The sequence below is a fragment of the Quercus robur genome, chromosome 2 (genome assembly GCF_932294415.1).
Source record: "Quercus robur chromosome 2, dhQueRobu3.1, whole genome shotgun sequence".
NCBI lineage: Eukaryota > Viridiplantae > Streptophyta > Magnoliopsida > Fagales > Fagaceae > Quercus > Quercus robur.
In genome coordinates this window covers 29,565,342-29,581,557 of record NC_065535.1, presented here as the reverse complement: position 1 = coordinate 29,581,557, position 16,216 = coordinate 29,565,342, and the positions used below count along the sequence as shown (strand labels likewise).

Sequence of the window (16,216 nt, the reverse complement as noted above, 5' to 3'; positions counted from 1 at the left end):
GAGGTTACAATAATGTCTTTAATAAAATAGATAGATTGTTCTTTAAATTTTATTTTATTCTTGTCATGTTATAATGCTATATTGTAGAATGTAGATAGTATTTCTTTTTTATTTGAAGTTACTTTTAATTATAAATATTTACTAACTTGTATCCCATGCTTATGCATAGATCATTTAAAAAAAATAAAACATAATTAAATGCATATTAAAATTCCTACATAAGTTAAATACTATTGATGATCATTCTTATATTTTGTCAACTCTTAAAAAAGCCATCTAAGAATATTATTAGGTATGCATATTGAAATTCCTACATAAGTTAAATATTATTGATGATCATTCTTATATTTTGTCGACTCTTAAAAAAGCCATCTAAGAATATTATTAGGTAGAACATGCAAATTATCCATTCTTGATTATTTTATATTAGGAAATTTTTTTTTTCATGTATGCATTTTTCAAATAAGATATGAATAACAATTTTTTAAAACATTGTATACTTTTTGTACGTTTTTAGACCCCTTAACACAAGTTGTTTAACCTAGTTATTTATCCAAGTGATTACTTAGATAAATTATTCAGTTTTAGGTTAACACAATAAAACCATATCATGTAAATAATGTGAAAATATAAAGAATACAAGATAACCTAGGAAAAATTAACCGGTAAAAAACTTGGGAAATATTTAACCTAACTATCCACAAGGTAAAACAAATCCACTATGAAAGAATTGAAATTTTTACAATAGAACTTAGACCATTAACATCCTATTATTACTTCGAGTAGAAAACTTACTACCACGACCACATGACAGCTCCGAGTCCATGGGCTACTTCTTTTCTTGATCTACTGCAACCAGAAGTTCTCCTACTTGTGACTTTGAGACTCCACTCAAAGGTTTCAGATTTTCTTTAAAGTTCTTTATACAGCAACTAGAGAGATCATCAATTTCTTAATGTGAATCCTGATCTTGACAACTCTATATTTGTGTATAAAGGTAAACACCTTTAGATCTCATAGAAGATTCAATACACAACTCTCAAAAAGCCTCTAAAACGTTGCTAGGATTTTTCCTTTTATACTTGGAGTAAAACACAAAATCCTACACGTCAAACAGGCTTGGGCTGAATTGGAATTTCTGCAGAAAAATAAATCTGCACGTGTTTCGATCGATCGAGTCTAATTTTCTATCAATCGAGCCTTGCAGATTTTGTCTAATAATTTCTGCAATCACTCAATTCCAGCTTTACAATCAAACACACTTTGAGCAAGCCTAAACCTAGACTCTAAGTTTTGATTATGGTTTGCCAACATATCACAAATTGAAATTCTAACACATTAGTTCCTAAAGTCTTAGAACCTAACACTTTTTCATTGAAATTTATATTTGAACTAATAATAAGTTTTTTCATGAAAATTTGTATAAGTTTTAAATAGATTAAAAGTGATTTCAAATGAGATCTGAATAGAATGATGTAGAAATAGTATTAGAGACTTAAAATAGTTTTCAATAGTTTGGAAGCATTACACATTCAAATTTTTACATTGAAGTATAATAAAATTTTAATTGATTTTTTTTTTTTTTACATGTTTTAAGTTTAGATTCATGAATCTACAAGTAAAGGCATTGGACACAAAACGAGAGATTAGATGAAATTTGGCACAAACTAAAGCTCATTTAAAATATAGAGATACTTTACAAAAAATTGGAGTTCAGTTAGAATCTAATTTGGATTCTTGATTAAAGTTTCTATTGGCTTCCACTTTAATATAATATATATGACTAGAAAAAATTAATTTGTATATGAAAAAATTTGAGAGAGAGAGAGAGAGAATTGAATCTCTTGATAAATTTGTTACTTGCAATATAATATACCTTTCAAATGAAAATCTCCAAATGAACAAAATACTAAAAAAAGAGAGCTAGAAGATAATAAAATAATATGAAAATTATCATAATAATAATGTTCAAACATGTAATATAAAAAATCTTGACTATACAAAAAAAGATTAGCTTCTTTTTCAAATGCATGCATCGCTTAGAGAATTTCTCCCAACAATTGTTACAATTGCTTTTGTACAAACAAGTTTTTCAAAATTAAAATTGACAAAATCTTATTTAGAATTGATTATATACAAGAAGAGATAGTGGACTAGCTATTAAAATTTATAAAAAAGATGTTAGTAAAATCTTAATACAGAAACTTAATCATTTGCATTTCAAAAAGTAAGAAGAATACTTTTAATTAAAAAAATTAGAAAATAAAATTTTAAATATATATTATTTAATTGGAATTTAAATATATATATATATATATGTATATATATATATATATATATAAACAAATCATCTAAATTTATTTCATTAGACCTCAAATTGTATTCAACCAACACTGACGACTATGCCCGAGTTACTTTGAATTTTATTGATTGCAACAACACAGGATTAGGCTAAACTAAACTATCATTACAAAAATTGTGAAGTAGAGTAGTTAAGAGTTAAGACCCAAAAAAGAAATTCAAGTAGCTAACAACCCTAGGTTCACCAGAATAGAAGTAGTTAAGCCTTTGTCCAAATCCAAGCCAACCTTCATTTGAGACTAGCCAGCTGAAACAATGATAAATACCATAGATGTTCTATGGGATCACTAGCATTCATGATCAATATGCTCATTTTACCATTTATAAGGGGTTTTTTTTTTTTTTTTTAAATGTGTATGTATATTTTATCCAAGATAGAATTCTACTCTACTCTAGTCTTATCTAAATATATGTATATGAAGTTCCATCTTGGAAACTTGAACACTAGTTCTTCCCCTTATACCCCGCAAACACTTATACTTGTGGTGTGACCAACACACCAATGATGTGCAATGGTAATATAATAAAAGAGTAATACTACAGACACAAACAATTTTACAACATTTTTACAAATTGTTGATGTGGCTTAAGTATTTTCTAAATAATTATTGGTAATTAAAAATATGATGTTAGTGGTACCGCAGATTAGAACTAGTAAGAACACTGGTTCTTCCCTCATACCCCAAAAATATTTATACTTGTGGAGTGATCAGCACATCAATGATGCATAATGGTAATATAATAAAAGAGTAATGCCACAGACACAAACTATTTTACAACATTTTTACAAATTGCCAATGTGGTTTAAGTATTTTATAAATAATTATTGGTAAGTAAAAATATGATGTTAGTGGTGCCCCAGATTAAAATTAGTAAAAATTTGCTATATCAATAGTTTGTAAAAATGTTGTAAAATAATTTGTATCTATGACATTATTCATAATAAAATTTAATCCTATGACATTTGTTCCATAATAATTGTTCTTATAAAGGACTTTACAACTAATTAAAACTCACTTACCATTTATATATAATTTATAAATAGATTATTTTTTTCATTTTATTATGAAAAATGCTCAAAATAATAATTTTTTTTACAAAAACTTTTACAAAGTGATTATTGATAAAAAAAAAAAAAAAGGATATTATTGGTGAGCTCAAATAAAAATTAGTAAAAAAGTTGACAACAACAACCATTTGTAAATATATTATAAAATAGTTTGTGAACATATCCTAACTTTTTGTTATTAATGATATACATACCAAAATTATCACTCATAAGTTAACTTATCAGACATCTCAATCAGCGTATTGAAATATTTTGTCTTGATCATTGAACATCCATAAATGCTTTTAACTTTTAAGACTCTTTTAAAAATAAAAATAAAATAAAATAAAGGAAGCATCATTAGCTAGAAGTTTCAGGGCATTATATACTGTAACTTCAAACCGGGTCCCTTGATTAGAGTTAAAGAATTCATAAACGAGGACGTCGAGAAGTTCAAAGTTCAAAGTTCAAACTTAAAAACTTCAAAGTCAAACGCCGAGTCCACACGTTGGAATATCTACTACTTTTTGGGTCAACTCGAAAATTTCCATATTTGGTGAGGTCAACAGAATCGAAAGGACGCGAACGCGATTCACGGGAAAAATAAAATGGAAATACGCTACTATAGCACTCCTGTTTCAAGCTGAGCCACAAAGTTAAATTCTTTGATTGATTGTTATTCTTTTCTTTGAACGGCATGATACATACAAACGATAAAAGTTTTTTTTCTTTTTTTTAATTGTCTCAAATTTCATATTTAATAATGGATTCACCTTCAGATCTTTTTTTTCTTTAATTAAATTATTTTATAGAACATGTCATCTATTTTATATATAAGAAAAATACCCTTAAATTACTAGATTATTGTTATATGACTCATGGTTGGTATTGTTCTATTGGAGTTCAAACGACACGTCATTATATTTCCAATTAAGATATTGAGAGTTTAAATATTTTCTACTTACTGTAACTATTAAATATAGAACAATATTAGAAATACAAATTATTTTACAAACTGCTGATGTAGTAAATGATTATTGGTAAATAAAAAAATGATATTAATGGTGAGTCTAAATGAAAACCAATAAGAAATTGATCACATCAATATTTTGTAAAAATGTTGTAAAATAATTTGTGACTGTAGCATTACTCTTAAATATATAAGCAAGATTGCTGCTAGACGAATTTGCTAATCTCAAGCATACGAAGCCTGTGGTATCTAACGACATACAATGAACTCTAATATTCCCTTAGTACAAAATCAATGTTGATGGAGCTATATTTGCCTAGCTACATGCTTAAGGTGTAGGTATTGTAATCCGAGACCATGAAGGAAGAGTAGAAGTGATTTTGATCAAGAAGTTGTATATACCATAGGGGCCTTTGGAAGTTGAAGCTAAGGCTTTGGAGAAGCAGTAAACTTTGCTTGGGATGTTGGCATACACGATGTGATCTTTGAGTGTGACTCACAATTAGTTTTGGATGCAGAGTTAGGCATAAACCACAAACAGTCCACTAGTCTATATTTACAACATTATCTCAGAAATGTGCAGAAGTTATAAGATTTAAAATCAATGCAAATCTCATATAGTCATATGAAAATCCTAATATGATTGAGTCTATATTGACTCAAGATATATTGAAATTGAATTTATCTTCTTGTTAATAAAATTGCAGTATTCTCATAAAAACTATTTAGGCAAAATTCATAAAATTTATGGAATAACTTACTAAGGTCTTAACTTTTAGTTTAGTTTTAGTACCAATCTTGATGTTTCTAATTATTATTATTATTTTTTTAGTTTTATATAAAAATGAATAAAGAAGCCAAAGGGCTTGAAACTTAATTGATATTTTTTAGTGTTTTTAATGGAGATCTAAATCTTCATTTCTCTCTTTCCTAACAATTGAATCATATATATGTTTAATAAAGGGTTCACAAGTTAAATCCAAATAATTTTTTAAAGAGTTTTAACCTATGATGTTTTTTTTTATTATAAAAGTTTCAGCCTATAGCTCTTTATCATCAGACCAAGACATCAATTGATTTTTTGTGTAAGCGGGGAATCGAACCTCATATCTCTTACTTGATGATAAAAGATTTTACTAGTTGAGATAACTAGAACCTTGAATTCAAATCATATAGTCACATTAAAAAGAAAAATTACATTTAATCATGAAATGTAATTGTACAACACAAGGGCCCCCAAGCCTACTTGGGCCCTGGACCTTGACCCAACAGTATGGCCTATGACCCCAACCCCTTTGTCTGAGGCCAGGCCCTAGGCCCACTAGGGCCATAGGCCCAGGTCTTAGGCCGACTTAGGGCCCATTGGGTGAACAAACTGGGTCCACACTCATCGTGCTTTATCGCCAGGGCCCCGTCCAGCTAATTATATCTCGAGCAAAATGGCAAAGTGGCAATTGCCTGGGGATACGCCCCTCGGCTACCCGACATTGCCTTGGGAATGTTGTTGCCGAGCATATCTTCTGAGGTGGGAAGTAGTTCCAATGCCACTTCTCCCACTCCCACTTTAACACCCACTTTGAAACGATGGAATTGGACCCCCAAGCTCACTAATTATCCAGAGTAATCATAGTCCATCCACTAATATTGAGTTATAAATAAGAGATAGGGAGGGGGGAATGCGGGTTGGAAAATAGCTGGAAAGATTACTAGGAAAATAGAGGAATACTCAGAGAAAGTAAAAAGAGTGATTCTATGAGGAAAAGTGAAAGGGGGAGGAAAAAGAAGCGTATTAGGGCCTACCGAGCATAGGACCACCCATAGTAGGAAATCCAAAAAGCCTAAAAAAACAAATAGATTGTGAGCCTAAACAAGAGTCGAGCCCAATAGACTTGCATTTTGGGTGCCCACAATTGGCGTCGTCTGTGGGAATCTCCTACGAAGCTGTGGTTCGATTGAGGCTTGCACTCGAGAAGATGTCTGAAAGATGTTCAGGAAGTCACGCTGAGAGTGGTTCGGTGGGATCTTCTCGTGGATCCACCTGGTGAGAACAAAGGCACAAGAGGCATGAAAATAGGAATCGTGGACAAGAGGAAGAGCGGTTCGGCCTTGGAGAAGGGTCGTACCAAACTTATCGGACAATGTCCGGTGCTTCTGGGCACGGGCAATATGACGAAAGGGATGAGGAACTTGAGCGGTTACGTAGACTGGTGAGAAATTTGGAGTTAGAAGCAAGAGGTGGGCACCAGAGAAGGGATCGAGATAACCGAGAAGGGAAATCTAGTAGTGGGGAAAATCGTTATGGGACAAGATCCAATCAGTCTGGTTCCCGTCAACGTTGGGATCGTTCACGTTTGCAGGAATCCCGTTGGCACCCAGACCGTTCACGTTCACGGGAGTCCCATTGACGTTGGGACTGTTCACGTTCATGGGAATATGTAGACCGGGGTTCAGATTCCCCAGAGGAGTGACGGCCCCGTAACGCCACCATGGATGCTATGAGCCGCGCCTTACACAAAACTGCTCAGTCACCGTTCTCGGACAACATTGAACGGGCCCAAATGCCAAGTAGATTTATGTGCCTATCATTCAACTCCTATGATGGGAAAATGGACCTGGTAGAATATGTCAGCCATTATATCCAGATGATATTTCTCCACACTCACAACGACGGGTTGATGAGCAAGGTATTTCCTTCAAGTCTCAGGTTTACTGCTTTGAGATGGTCTAATGTGTTATGGAAAGGATCCATATAAATAGTAAAGAATTTTTTTGCTTAAAAAAAAAAAAAAAAACAAAAAACAAAAAAATGGTAGTGTCTTAAGTCTTAACGGCTAAAAACAAAAGATAGTAGCTGAAACTGAAAGGTGAAATCAAAACAGCCAATGGGCTAGTAAATGACAAAATATCATTAGTTGTATTGTTGGTCAAACAAGATTGGTGATAAAACCACGTAAACTTTTGTAAACGTAAACCCAGGCTAAATGAATTTTCTTCTGCAACTTGTCTTTGTTTGGATAAGTTTAGTTTCATTTTAATTGAACTTTCTTCTGCAACGTGGCTTTGTTTGGATAAGTTTAGTTTCACCTTCTTTCTTTCTTTTTATTTTTTTATTTTTTTATTTTTTACAAGATAAAAATTCTACTCTAGAATAATTTAAGTATATATGTGTGTGAAACTCCTTCTTAAATACTTGAACCCTGGTTCTTGCCTCTCACACTTTACAAGCATTTATACTTATGGAGTGACCATCGCACCAAAAGTATGCAATAGTTAGTTTCACATTTCAAAAGATAATGTTGAGCTTTTTAAAATTTTAAAGCATTACATTTTCTATACTATAGCTATATCTTTTTTTTTTTTTTTTTTTTTGATACCAACTATATCTTTTTTTATTAATATTTAGAGATGCTTAAAAATTTTATTTATAAACTTAAAAGGATTTTACATTATTGGTTAAAACAACAAAACAAGAGGGTGTGTCTTCTAATCAAACATTACATTACAACAACACTTGCCATGTGAAGCCATCACTGAAGTACTCTATTCTCATAAAAAAGAAGAAGATAATTTGATTACTCTTTATCATTAAACAAATATATCAATTAATTTATAGTAAAAACAGGGATTGAACTCATATATTTTATTCAAAGACAAGAAACTTTACCAATTAAGTTAACTAAAATCCACTTTATTATCAATTATATATAAAAAACAAACTCCTAGGAATAAAGTATGTCAAAAACAACTTGATTTTTAATAAATGGAAAAACAAATGTGAAAAACTCATCCCTTCAATAAATTGATTGGAAGAGAAACTCACATTAACGAATCTTGCATATATAAATAAACTATTTTGTATAAGATGACATTGGAAAAATAAAACAGAAAAGATGTTAACCAAGACAAAGAAGAAAAAGGAATTTGGAAGAGAACTCAAAAGAACGAAATCACAAAGTTTCTTACTTACTAAAAGGTATCGAAAGGAAGAGACTTATATTCATGAGATGAATGTCTTTCTCTAAATATAAGTCTATATTTTTTACTTAATGAATACAATATAATTTATTAAAATAGAATAATCCAAATGCTAACTAAATCAATGTTCAAAGATAAACGACTTGAAAGTTGAAACTTAATTGATAATTTTTTGCCTTTTTAAACAGAGAAGTTTTTTTTTTTTTTTTGAGAAAGTTTAAACAGAGAAGTTTAAAGTTCAAATTTTCTTCTCCTCTCGTAATTATTGATTTAAAAAAAAATCAACTTCCAATAATAATATATAATAAAAAAATAATTATAATTTTAAAGATTACCTATTTTTTTGAGAAAAAATTTAAAGATTATCTAAAAGAGTAAAACCACCTACGCATCCAAGTAAAAGAAACACCCTTGGTAGGATAGGTTTTTTATTTTATTTTATTTTTTTATAATTATTATTACAAAAGTTTGAAAGATTGGTTGGACCCAGTTGGTCCAACCCAAGTAAGTGGCAATATCTAATTAAACCAAAAAAGCAAAATCATTCCCATAAAAAAAAAAAAATCAAAAAAATCATAGCCATCCAATCCAACGAGGAAACAATTATTCAAAAAAAAAAAAAAAACCAATTAGAAAACCAGGACCTATTTGCAAAAAAAAAAAAAAAACGTAGAGAGAGAGAGAGAGAGAGAGAGAGAGTCACAGATAGAGAGACAACAAAACACAAACTCGAAGCACCTTCCACTCTAGGACCGTGCCTCTTCTTCGTACTAACTCTCAAACCGAGGCAATTTTTGCCTTTTTTTTTCACTTTTATTTTATTATTTATTATTTAGTTTTTAGTTTCTTTTAGTACTTTCTATTATTCTTTGCCTCCCCAAGTGGGAACTCTTGTGGATGAGAGAGGGAGAGATATAGATATTGCAGAGCAAAGGTGAAAATCCCTATGGTTGGAGTGGATTTTTGGGGTTTGACCAAGACTTCATCGTGACCCAGGTGAGCAAAACTCTTCCTTTTTGGTTGCAGTTGTGATTTTTAGCTTGATTTCTGTGTTTTATGGAAGCAAATCTATTTGGGTTTTATTAAAATGGTATGTTCTTGAAGTTAATGACTTTATAAGAGAGCAAATGGTAGCTGTTACTGTACACGGTATTTGTCATCTTTTTTTTGGTGTGTATAGATTTGGTTGGTGCAAGATCTTTGTTGGGGGTTTTCTGCTGGATTTGATGGTCTGAGTGGTATTAGATTTTAGGTTTTACTCTTTTTTTTTTTTTTGGTTTAATCCTTCAAATATTTTTACCTTATAAATGAGAATTTAGAACATGATTGAGGATCTGATTTATTTATTTGTTTGTTTTTGGTAGGGAATAGGATGTAACTAATGGGTTGAAAGCAACCAAAAAAAAAAATTGATGGGGAGTTATAGTGAAGAGGAAGAGGATCAATTTTTTGATTCACGAGAGGAGATATCTTCTGTGTCTGATTTGGGTTCGGATTGCTCCGAGGACTGTAGTTCTAGTAATGGCCACTTTGACAGTGTTTTGAATAGATTTTGCAATGAAATTTGGACTAAGAACCCAGAAAGTGTACATGAGCGCCGCAGTAGGTTTCTAAAATGGATGGACTTAAGTTTGGATTTGAATTTGATTATGAGAGAGGAGGATGGATCGTGCGACAAAATTGAAATGGCTATTGACAGAATCATGGAAAGTAGTGGGGCAGTACTGAGAACTCAGGGTTTTGAAGAGGGATTTTCTCTTAGTACCATGTCAGATGAAGTGCCAGAATCCTTAGAAAATGGTGTTTCAGAGGATAATATTGTGTGTAAAATCAAGAATTTGGACAATGGAACTGAGTTTGCTGTGGATGAATTGGGGCAGGATGGAATGCTTAGTAGACCACGTGAAGTGGGTTCCAATCAATCCATTAGTTTTCAAGAGTTTCATAGAAATTTTGGGCCTTCTCCTTTGGTTCATCATCACTTGCAGAGAGAAATTGATGAGGCAAGGTATTTTGTAGATGCAAAAAAGAAAGTGAGGAGGGGTTGGCTAAGGTCATTAGGTGCTGCAGCATGTATTGTTGATACTGCTGCTCTACAGACCAGTGATCTTGAATCAGCATTAGGGACGGGGATGCGAAGAGTTCGGGTTCATCCCTATAGTAAGAGGTCCAAAGAACTGTCCTCCCTTTATGTTTGCCAGGAATTTGTAGCACATGAGGGGCCAATATTGACAATGAAGTTTAGTCTTGATGGAAGATACTTGGCAAGTGCTGGCAAAGATGGAATTGTGCGTGTGTGGAAGGTGATTGAGGAAGAGAGCTCAGAGACTTTTGAAAATCTAGAAATTGATCCTTCATGTGTATACTTCACAGGGAATCATCTTTCCAAATTGTCTCCTCTCGATGTTGACAAAGGGAAATTTGGTAAGATGGAGAAATTGAGGAAATCTTCAGACTCAGTTTGTGCCATTCTCCCTACAAAGGTTTTCCGGATATGGGAGAAGCCTCTACATGAGTTTCAGGGACATAGTGGCGACATCTTGGATCTCTCATGGTCCATGAAGGGGGTTAGTATTTGGAATCAAGCAAGGTTTTTATTTTTACTTTTTTATTTTATTGCTTCCTGAATTTGATGAGCATTGATGCCATTTTCGTTTTTTGGGTACTTGCCTCAGTTTCTGCTGTCATCCTCTGTTGATAAGACGGTTCGTCTATGGCAAGTGGGATGTGACAGATGCCTAAGAGTTTTTTCCCATAATAATTATGGTGAGCCTGCTGATTGTTCATATTAAACTCTAACATCTACTTGTTCAATGCTTTGTTTAATGTTAGTTGATATATGTTTGTTTATTTCTAACTCTGCTCTCCCATTTTGTTTCAAGTCATTTCACACTGATTTTTATACTGCTATTATTTATGCAGTGACATGTGTTAATTTTAACCCTGTGGATGGAAATTACTTCATCAGCGGTTCAATTGATGGAAAAGTTCGAATCTGGGAAATTGTTGGTTGTAAGGTTGTTGATTATATTGATACCAGAGAGATAGTCACTGCTGTGTGTTATCGGCCTGATGGAAAGGTATGGCAACTTTTATGGGTTTAGCTTCTGCCATGAAACATTTAGCATGATATGCTGAATTAATCAACTTTTGCAGGGAGGAATTGTTGGTACCATGACCGGGAACTGCCGATTTTATGATATCATAGGTATGAATATCTTCCTGGAACAACCAAACGAATTTATGTTTTTGGTTAATCTCTGCAGCATGTTAATCTTTACAATTCTAGAGAGAGAGAGAGAGAGAGAGAGAGAGAGAGAACCTGTTTTAACAAGCTAATGAGCTATAGCTAAACTGGCACTTCATTCTCCTATAATAATGGGATGGAGGGTGAGGTCATGGGTTCAAGATCCACTGGGTGTGTGTGTGTGACTTACAAATAACAAAACTGTTGTAATTACAAAGAATTATAATAATTAGTTGGTTAACTGGTATTTACTTTTTGACTACTGACTTCTTGACAGGATGGAATTCTCTTGTCTGCATATTGGCTTGAGGATATGTTCGTATCTGTACTGATTTCTCTAGGTTTTTTTTTGGTGTGTTGTGTGTGTGTGTGTGTGTGTTGGGGGGGGGGGGGGGGGGGCCCTTAAGTGGTCTTAGTGATCCATGATAGAATTGCTGAACAACAGGAATGGCAGAGTTGATGTTAATTTGAATAGGTGCATGGAGTTGCATTGATGGAAACATGTTCACATGTTTATGCGGAAATAAATGGATAATATAACTGGCCGTTGTGATGATTTTAGATACATTTGCTTAACATGGTTTTTGAAATTTTATAAGAGGCTGTCAAATTCCAGGTATCAGCCTCTAATAAATTGGGGCAAGGCTGCTTACCATGACCTCACCCAGACCCCACAAAAAGTGGAAGCTTTATGCACTAGGTACAACCATAGGCTGTCATATTGATTAATCTATATATGGTTTTAGATTTTGTCTTTTATTGCTCATCTATTCCGTAGAGATAGAATAACCTGTTTGACAAGTGTTGAAGACAGAAAATGCCTCATCTTGAGTTTATGATATCATAGTATCTGATGCTCTATTTTATTCTTACACGTTCTATTCATGAAAATTCAAAACCTCAAAACTTTATTGAAGGGTTAAATAAATTTTTATGGATCAACTTTTTTATTTTATAAATTCTTTGCACATTAGATTTTCTAATTCTGATTTAATACAAACATGCTTACATGGTTTATTGCTAACTTATAGTGTTTTTTTTGTTTCAGATAATCATCTGCAACTGGATGCTCAAATATGCTTACAGGGAAAAAAGAAGTCACCAGGCAAGAGGATAACTGGCTTTCAGGTTGTTAAATTATATCCACTATTTTGTTCTATAATTCGTGCTCTTTTTAGTTTTTACTAACTAATTTAGTGGAAAAGACTAACTTAATATGGCTTTACTCTTTAGTTTTCCCAAAGTGATGCGAGCAAAGTAATGGTCACTTCCGCAGATTCAGTAGTCCGTATTCTTATGGGGGTTGATGTCATATGCAAATTCAAGGGTATGTATTTGTGAATCATAATTCTCATTTTTCTGTTATGCAATTTAAAAAGGTTCTTTTAGATGCATGGCGAACAATTATTTTTAATAATTTTGCATATGCAGTCTCCATTTGTTAAAATCTACTGAAACTGTTAATAAATTTTAGGTAAAATAACAATTTTACCCCCCAGGGTTTGTTCCTATCACAATTTAATCTATAAACTTTCAATTGTTACATTTGACCTTCTAAAGTTTGGATTAAAATGAAATCATAGGGTTCCGTCTAAATTAACAGATTTTGCATCTTGTGGACAAACTTTTTCAATTACAACTTGCCCCCTTGTGGTTTAACCCTATCACAATTTAGTCCCCAAACTATTCAATTGTGACATTTTGGCCCCCTAAAGTTTAGTTTAAAATGAAGTCTTTAATGGGTATTTGGATGGAACCCTAAGAATATCGCATAATTCCAAACTGTTAGGGGTCAAATATAGCAACTGAAAATTTGTGGACTAAGATGTGATAGGACCAAATCACAAGAGGCTAAATTGTAATTCCCCTGGTGGGTTCTAGTTAATTCAACTGGTAGTCCTTTGTTGTCAAATAAGGGATTTGGGTTCGAATCTTGCTTACACCAAAACCGATTAGTGTCTTAGTCTGATGATAAAGAGCAATCATCATGGAGCGGACATTATAGGTTCAAATCCTATCGTATCTATCCCAAAAAAATAATTGTAATTCTCCCCAAATTTATGAAGTTTATGTTCATTTTGTTGTTAATTGTTAACTCTCTACGTCTTCCATTTTCAGGTCTTAAAAATGCGGGAAGCCAGATGTCTGCGTCTTTTACCTTAGATGGGAAACATATTGTCTCTGCAAGTGACGATTCAAATGTCCACATCTGGAACTATGCAAGCCAGGAGAAGTTTTCTTCTCGGGCAAAGACTATTTGGTCTAGTGAGAGTTTCCTGTCCCACAATGCATCAATTGCTATACCTTGGTGTGGCATGCAAGCATTGTCTGAAACACTTCTCTCCCCAACATTGAGTGCAGATGTACGGGGTAGCAGTGTCAAAACTGGATCGAAACATTGCAATTTTGATGAGAATTCCGACCAAAAAATGCCTCTATCTTCACCTGATTGTTTCTCTCTAAGCCGCGGGTTTTTGTTGGAGTCTTTGCCAAAGGGATCTGCAACCTGGCCCGAGGAGAAACTTTCTGATTCAAGCCCAATAGCTCCACCTTTGATATGTAAATCTGAGTACAAATTTTTGAAGAATGCTTGTCAGAGCTTGTTCAGTTCTCCTCACATGTGGGGTCTTGTGGTTGTGACTGCAGGCTGGGATGGGTGGATTAGAACGTACCACAACTATGGGTTACCCGTTCATATTTGAAAATATAGGTCTTTCGGATTTGCAATATGTCATTGCAGATCTGAGTACAAGATTTTGAAGAGTCCTTGCCACAGCTCACTTCTCACATCCTTGTGGTCATGACAGCAGGTTGGGATGGACAGATTAGAATGTACTGCGATTATAGATTACCTATTCCTCTTTGAAATCCTGTGTTTGGGAAGATCATCAGACCTTAGTTTCAGTTGTACGGAACTTTAAAGACATTGATTCTCGTTGTAGCAGGATGCAAGGGGTTTATATTCAAATGATTCTCTCTGCATGTGCAGTATGGTATATACATGACAGTTCTGTTGGTTGTGAGGAAAAAAAAGGGTTGGGGGCAGGGGGGGATCTAGTGTGGATCCTTTATAGATTACAAAGTGTATTATACTTCAGTCTGGGCATGCCAATTGGCAAAGTCTCTTTTTTTGTTTTTTACTGCAGTCCAACCAGGTCTCAAAAGGAGCCTTTGGATTGCTCTTGTATTGGATTCTCATAATACAGGTTTAATTATATGATTCTTTTATTTGTTTAAGACTTGAGGACTGTCAACTCAAAGTTATGGAGTTTCATGTGCTTATGGTCTCCCATGATGTGTGTTTAAATTGCTAGTATTAGAACCAACATCTATGGGGTTTTCTTTTATGGGCCTGTTAGGGAGCTTGGCTGAAATTTTATTTATGAAAAGTAAGCTTTGTTTGAGATGGGGAGTACCACTCTCAGCTAGTTCAATTTTATTTGTTGTATGATGCCAATGCATATATAATGGCCTTTCTGTGTAGCTGAAATCTCTTTTGAATTTAATGCCACTTCTTACTTAGTGGGACTAAAGTAGCATATTGCTTGTGTCGAGGTGTCTTTAGTATAAAGTTTCAGAATCTCTAAAAGGATAACCAAGATTGAACGGTTCACCAATTATGTGGGGAGTAGGGAGTTGGGGTTTGGTGCTGGTGAGAGCCATCAGCTTCCTTCTTAAGAAGCAGAGTGGATGTCTGAGGTATATGTGCTTATGGTCTAGCTTGATGTGTGTTTAAATTGCTCGTATTAGAACCAACATCTATGGGGTTTTCTTTTAGGGGCCTGTTAGAGAGCTTGGCTGAAATTTTATTTATGAAAAGTAAGTTTTGTGTGAGATGGGGGAGTACCACTTTCAGCTAGTTCAATTTTATTTGTTGTATTATAGGTGCCAATGCCAATGCATGGGTAATGGCCCTTCTGAGTAGCTGAAATTTCTTTTGAATTTCATGCGAGCATCTTCAATAGAATCTCTAAATTTTTGTACTATTTGGAGAATGAATATTGGCTTTTACTTTTTAGCTATTCATTTTTTCAAATACACTTTCAACATATTCTCTATCCCATTCTTTATCTTATTTAAATATTATTTCTTTATTCATTATTTATTCTTTTTTTAATAACTACACATCTTCCAACATTTTTTTATTCAACACCTAATTATTATAATAGGAAAAAAGCATTTGAAGAGTGAACAGTAGCTCATCAGACTTGATGAGCTACTGATCATGAGCCAAAAAAAAATTTAGGAATGGAGAGTCCATTGGAGAGTTTTTTTTGGGTTTAACTCTCTATTATAGAGAGAATTTTGGGTTTACATAGGTCATTGGAGATGCTCTTAGTGGTATATTGCTTGTGTCAATGTGTCTGTAGTATAAAGTTTCTGAATCTCTAAAAAGAACCAAGATTGAACGGTTTACTAATTATCTAGGGAGTAGGGAATTTGGGTTTGGTGCAAGCCATGCTTCCTTCTTGAGAAGCAGAGTGGATATGTTATTTTTTTGGATGTCTGAGGTTAGGCCAATGAACCTAATCTGAGTTGCTGTACAATCTGGCAAACGCTCATGACATGTAACTACTATCCCTATTTAACAACAAACAATTGCATATGCTTTTTA

At 33.3% G+C, this 16,216-nt stretch overlaps 1 protein-coding gene across 1 annotated transcript; it reads left to right on the top strand.

Moving 5' to 3' along the window:
• Window positions 1–9,044: 9,044 nt before the first annotated feature.
• LOC126713239 (uncharacterized) lies at window positions 9,045–14,838 on the top strand. The gene is made up of 8 exons (XM_050412943.1): window positions 9,045–9,350; window positions 9,719–10,921; window positions 11,030–11,120; window positions 11,277–11,434; window positions 11,511–11,562; window positions 12,650–12,729; window positions 12,835–12,928; window positions 13,720–14,838. The coding sequence occupies exons 2-8, from the start codon at window positions 9,767–9,769 to the stop codon at window positions 14,301–14,303; spliced, it is 2,214 nt and encodes a 737-aa protein (XP_050268900.1). The 5' UTR covers window positions 9,045–9,350; window positions 9,719–9,766; the 3' UTR covers window positions 14,304–14,838.
• The last annotated feature ends 1,378 nt before the right edge of the window (window positions 14,839–16,216 follow it).